General features: G+C 39.2%; 1 protein-coding gene across 1 annotated transcript in view; it reads right to left on the bottom strand.

Annotated features, from left to right (window-relative positions):
- Positions 1-318: 318 nt before the first annotated feature.
- Positions 319-6,000, bottom strand: part of FREM2 (FRAS1 related extracellular matrix protein 2) — a 135,783-nt gene continuing 130,101 nt past the window's right edge. Inside the window, exons 21-24 of the mRNA XM_010572814.1 lie at positions 5,156-5,282; positions 3,575-3,762; positions 2,510-2,656; positions 319-831 (exon numbers count right to left, since the gene is read on the bottom strand). Of these exons, the coding sequence (XP_010571116.1) occupies positions 319-831; positions 2,510-2,656; positions 3,575-3,762; positions 5,156-5,282 (975 nt within the window). The remainder of the gene's footprint in view (positions 832-2,509; positions 2,657-3,574; positions 3,763-5,155; positions 5,283-6,000) is intronic.

The following is a 6,000-nucleotide window of genomic DNA, read 5'->3' as shown; positions in this document are numbered from 1 at the left end:
GCTTTTTTTAATGTCAGAAAATACAAAACCAAAACAAAAATCTCTCCCTTACAATGCAGTTCCTTGAATTGCTGCTTAAGATTAGTGTGTGATATAGGGCCATCAGGATTACCTTTCATGCAAAGTGGGAGATTCGGTATGGATTCTTCTATTGTTGATAATGGCAGCAAGACTTCAGGATAAAAAATTTCAAGTACACTTAGAAGCATATGAACTCTTTATTCCTCATAAGTCACCATGACCTGCTGCTAACAAAGTGCAGTTCAAGTTTTTTTGAGGCACTCTGGAGACTCTGGCTTGAATCCTGCAGTCTTGGAATCAAACCTCTGAGCTGTCGCTGTTGTAATTATATTGTAGCATCATTGGTTCATTGCTGCCCGACTCCTTTGTGGCTTCCTTCTTCTCAGAACTTTGTTTCCATTTTAGCAGCAAAATGATGATTGCAATTAAGCAGATGGCAAGGAAAATGGCAGCAGCTCCACCAATGATTGTGACTATGCTGACCCCTGCACTTTGGTTATTCAGTTCCCTGGGGAGAACGCCGTTGACTGCAACCTCCCTTTGAGGAATGTGTTTCTTGCCGGTGCGATCTAGTGCTATGTGCTGTATGTTTGTTCCTCGGTTGTTTTCTACTCCAATGTCTTTTGCAAGTTCTGGGTCCTGCTCAACTCCCCTCTTCTGACGTCTTTGTGTGGATGCTCCTTGGCTCCCACCACTAAAGAGCGAGTGGTACTGGTGCTCCACACTTCTTTTGCCAATTCCGCGGTTAGCATTCTCTTTTGAACGTACAGTGTAGATTGTATGGACATACCACTCCCTACCCAAAGACACCTAGAAAGACAAAATTTTTTGTATTTAAACACAAACATACAGAATCTGGACAGCATTATACACAGATGAAATCAGTCACTGTTCTGAACTGATTTCCTGGACAAGTACTTTCAAAATCATGCACAGATAACCCTTCACTATGTGCCAATGTGCACCAGAGGAGTCATGTTTTCAGCCAAAATTTTAATAGGGTGTAGTCTCCATTCCTCTCCATGTCCAGACTCTATGCCTATCAGGTGCAGATGAAGAAGCATAGCCTTGGCATTTTTTTGGTACTGTTGGTACCAAAGACCATACAAAGAACCTCAGATGTAGACAAACCACAGAAGAGGATCTTCTAGGCCTAACTTGCCAGCTGACTAGGCCTTGGCTGTGGCTCTATTTCCATCTTAACATAAGAAAACAATTTTGTACTGTGAGGATGGTTGAACATTGGAACGGGGAGGCTGTGGAGTCTCCATCCTTGGAGACATTCAAAATCCAATTGGACATGGTCCTTGGCAATGTGCTCTAGGTGACCCTGCTTTGAGCCTGTCTGTTGGAACAGACAATCTCCAGACGTCCTTGACAACCTCATCCATTCTGTGATTGCATGATTCCCTGCAGTCTGCATGAGATGATGCTATCTTTCTTGAATTTGTCTTGTCTTTTCTGGATACATAATAAATTTGGCCTCTACAAGGTCCAGTAGGATTGCCTGAATACTGTCTTAAAGCTACTGGCTGATAATTTCAGTGGTTGCAGCCAAGTTCTGTTATTGTGAGAAATAACACATTTTCTATTTTACTCTTGTTTTTCCAAGTCTTTCTCAGGATATACTGTTGTTTCTTCATATTCTCATTCTTTTGACAGAAGGAGGACCAAAAATCACTGTATTATTGGAAATGGATTCTTCATATAACAAATGAGGTTTCATTTTCATGGGGGCAGATTATGAAACCCTTTTTATACTGGTAAGTAGGCCGTTCTCTTAAATATTCCATTGCTTACAATGGGACTTTTAATACTGAAGTGGCCAGGAGTAGGATTAAACTCTCCTCAATATTTTTTCTACTAATTTATACACTTGAGTTTTGCATGTACTTTTGCAAATACTAAAGAGAAAAATAATGAAGAGACAACTTCTGACTGGGTTATATAGATCAAAGGGATGAATGCACAGAGCTGAAGGATTAGATTTAATTAAGAAGTAGTCGCACCCTTTAGTTGTCAATTTCTAGGCTTTCCAGGGCTCAGATGTTTCACAACGTGCAAGTTTGCAAGGAAAGAATTGCACCGAAAATTCTGAGTATCAACTAGACTTTGATGAAGTTCACTATAAATGCTTATGATTCTTTTATTTTTTTGTCTTTGACAAGTGAGAAGCAATAAAACAATGCTGTGTAACAAGAAGCTTATCAAGTTCTTCGAAGAAATGCAGAAGAATAATTTGTATAATTTCTGGTTAGACTGTGGAATTAAGTGAGAGAAAAGCATAGTATCCCTACCAAAATATTTTAATAAGTGCTCCAAATTTTATATCTAGAAATTTTAAGCATTTAAAATCCTGTTTGACTGTCACTGGAATCAGAATAAATCTTTCTATTGGCTTCAATATGACTTACTATTAACAACACTTCTTGTGCAAGTGTTTCTTTCTTGGTTCAGTACTCTTGCTGAAAAGTTACAGAAATCATACCTGAAATAGAGGAGTTGAGTCTACTTTAAATCCATCAGAGCCTGGCTGTTTAACTAACGGAATTGCTTCAGGATCATCTATTGCAAGTTTTGCATTAAAAAGCACATTTCCAAAGCTTGTGGCTTGTGTCTCCGGCTGAGCTTTGTCCTACACGGTCATGGAGGGAAAAAAAAAGTTTGCAAAACACAGATTCATTTATTCTAGGAAAAACAGTTCTAATAGTTATATGCAATGTATAAATTTTGTAATTTACACATGCTATTTTATGCAATCCAGTGTAATATCAAGGGAAAAGACATGAGAAGCAGTTGTGGTCACATCTGACTTGTATTAACTTCTATTTAATCTTTTGTCTGAAGACTTTTTTGTTGAAATACAAGGAGAAAACACCACAGAACAACCATAGCTACATTTCTAAAATAAAAAAGATACATAAATGTGGTCTGAAATAAAAGTAAGAAGTCTATTTCTCAGTTTAAAGAAGCTACCTTTTGTTTCTATTAACAGACATTCACATAAATTAGTTTAGATAATTAGATAATCATCTTAAAGTTAACTCTCTAAAAGTTGGGCATCAGGTCTGTAGTCATCTAGGCTTACTCTATAATTATTTTCAGAACAGAAATAATCTCAGATATTCTAAGCCAGCTTTAGAGGTATCTCTCTTTCCCTTTTGACTACAGAGGCAACCTGGATGAGTAACTTTACATTATACACTAAATTTTGGATGGCTAAAGATGAAACAAATTCCAGTCCTTAACTTGCATGTCTCCTAAGATTCCCTTTATGGTCAATGGATATAGACAATGCAGAGAAAAAGCCTATCTTGGGATTCTAACTTAGGTCAAACTCTAAATGATGAGAGTCTCCAGAAAGATTAACAATAGAACCAGGAGGGAGAAAGTTAAGATACTGCCTTCATCAGTTCATGTTAGCCTGGAGCCTGAGTCACAAATATGGTGCCATTGAGAACATTTTAAAGAACAGTTGGTTTCGGACAAAAAAGAAATTAGAAAAAAAAATTTAAAATATATATCTGCATCGTCCCAGAATTAGAACTCTTACCACAATCTTAAACCTGTACAGAAGGGATGGAGAATCGGCAAGGCACCCATATTCAGTGTTGGATGGATTATATTTGGGTACATATCCATCAGCTCCTGTGCATAGGAAAACCTTCTCGATGCTGCAGTAGAAGGAATCACCCAAATTCTGCACTGGATCCACCATCACCCGACCATATATGATATCACCTGTAAACAGTTCACACAGTTCACATCCTATTACACTGGAACATTTAGCACAGTACTGAGGCTGAGTTAATGAGCCTAGTCAAGAAGCTTAGTGCTGTGTAATGTGACTATATCCAAAGACAACTTGCTACCCAGCTTCCTCTGTAGGGCTTGTCAAAGGCCGTGATCAGAGTGCATACTCTTCCATGAGCTCTGGGCCACATGATAGCAGCAGGAGGCTGTCTGCTGTTGCTATAACCTGAACCAGTTCAGGGGTGGCTTTAATTCTGGGCTACACTGGGCTCTTCATTCAAAAAATGCCTTAAAGAAACATTATGTACTCCTCTGCACCAGACCAGGGTGTAGGTTTTGGCCTCCTGACAATGTACTTTGTTGAAGAGATGTTCTTTTTTATGTCAGCAGAATCCTTTTCAGGCTGCATAAGAGTTTAGTTATACTTGGTCAGACTGGCATACTGTACAAGTGAAGTGAACATTATGAAAAGTCACAGACACATTTTCTGAGACTTGGCTCCCTACTGTGTAATTGCATTTCAGATGCCTGATAATGTTCAAGATAAGACATGCTTGCCAGGCCTGTACAAATAACCTCAGCTGTTTCTATGCAGGCAAGAAAAGTATACTGTGTGCAGTGGTCAGATACATATGACAGAAAGTGGTTAGGAAGGTTAGGAATCTGGAGCAGGAAAGGAGAAATGTTGCGTTGCTTTTACAATGATTTGGAGCAACTGTAGACTTTGAGACAGACAGACCAGGTACCCTCTGTTCAAGAGACTGTGCAAATACATCACAAAAGACAGTCGTGTATTCGAGGTGTTGGCACTCTAATAAACAGGCAAAAGAGGCACACGAGTAAAGCAGAGGAATGAAGTGACTGCTTAGGTCCCCTGACAGATGTATCAATTGAATCAATCTTCCCACCCCAGCCTACTCAGTAGAGGACAGGGGGAAAGAAGAAAGCCTTGATGCTGTGCAAGCGTAGTAGCCAAAACACTGGCATGTTATCAACACTGTTTTAGCCACAGATGCAAAGTACAGCACCATAGTGGCTGCTATTAAGAAAGTTAACTCCATCCCAGCCAGACCCAGTACACTCACCCACAAGAAAAAGACTGTGTAATATTCACTTATCAACTAGGAATGTTCTTAACATCAGCCAATGTTTATAAAGTGCTCAGCTTATGAGAAATGGCACCAGTACTGTAACTCTCAGACATAAGAGTTTCAGTGCAGATTGGCCAACAGTTCTGATGTAAACTGCCAGGTAGGGAAGGCAAATGCAGAAGAAGACAAGCAGCAAGCCCAAACCATTACTCCTCTCTTGTTTTGACTGAAATGGGATCCTGATAGCATGGAACACATATTAAATGTGCATGATCTGTGCATGATTATACCTTCTGAGAAAGCAACATCACTTTCTTGCCCAAAGCCCATTGAGCCATCAGATAGCCACAGTGTCTTTTTGGAGAGGAGGAACATCTGGGTGTTCAAGCTGAACTCAGCAGCCACTGGGTCACTGACCTAAAACACAACAGCATAAGACTCTTCAACAAGTATTCTTTAATGACTCTTAAAACACAGCATGACCTTCTCCCAATGTACATTATTAATCAGCTCTGCACATCTACATGCAACAACACAGTTTAACCAAAAAGATTTATTTGTACTAGACATATATTGCTGTGTATTTTACATGCATACCACCTTTGGGTTATCTGCCTCTGTGATATTTGATAGTATTCTAGGTTAGTTTCTTCCCACATTTTTCCAAATCCCATCCAAGGAGGTGCCCAGGGCAATTTATGTGTGGGGGTAATGTGAGGAAAATATTTCGTCAATAACTTGTCTCCCTCTGACACACCACTGCCTGTTTTCTCTATCCCATTTTCAATCTTACACCCAAGTCCCACCTCAGCTTCTGATCCTCTGCCAATTATTTGAAAGTACACATTGTTGAGGATTTATTTGCAAGTATCAGTTCTTCTGACATGCTGCAGCATATCAAATCATGCATGTGAAAACACATCAAACCATTCGAACACCCTTTTATGGTAATATTTATCTTTATATATTTGACACATTTATCTATGGTTCCTCCATGATTACATTACAAGAATAAAATAAATCAACACTATCAGCAGCAGGTTCTCATTGGGCCATATAACATAAGTTAGAAGCCAAACTATACAGGCACATGGCATAACAAAAGGGAAAGAATAGAGTGAACAGAAGAATTGGG

The sequence above is a fragment of the Haliaeetus leucocephalus genome, unplaced genomic scaffold (genome assembly GCF_000737465.1).
Source record: "Haliaeetus leucocephalus isolate CR32 unplaced genomic scaffold, Haliaeetus_leucocephalus-4.0 Scaffold351, whole genome shotgun sequence".
NCBI classification, from domain to species: Eukaryota; Metazoa; Chordata; class Aves; order Accipitriformes; family Accipitridae; genus Haliaeetus; species Haliaeetus leucocephalus.
Note: the sequence above shows the minus strand (reverse complement) of the source record. Positions and strands in the feature narration are given on the sequence as shown.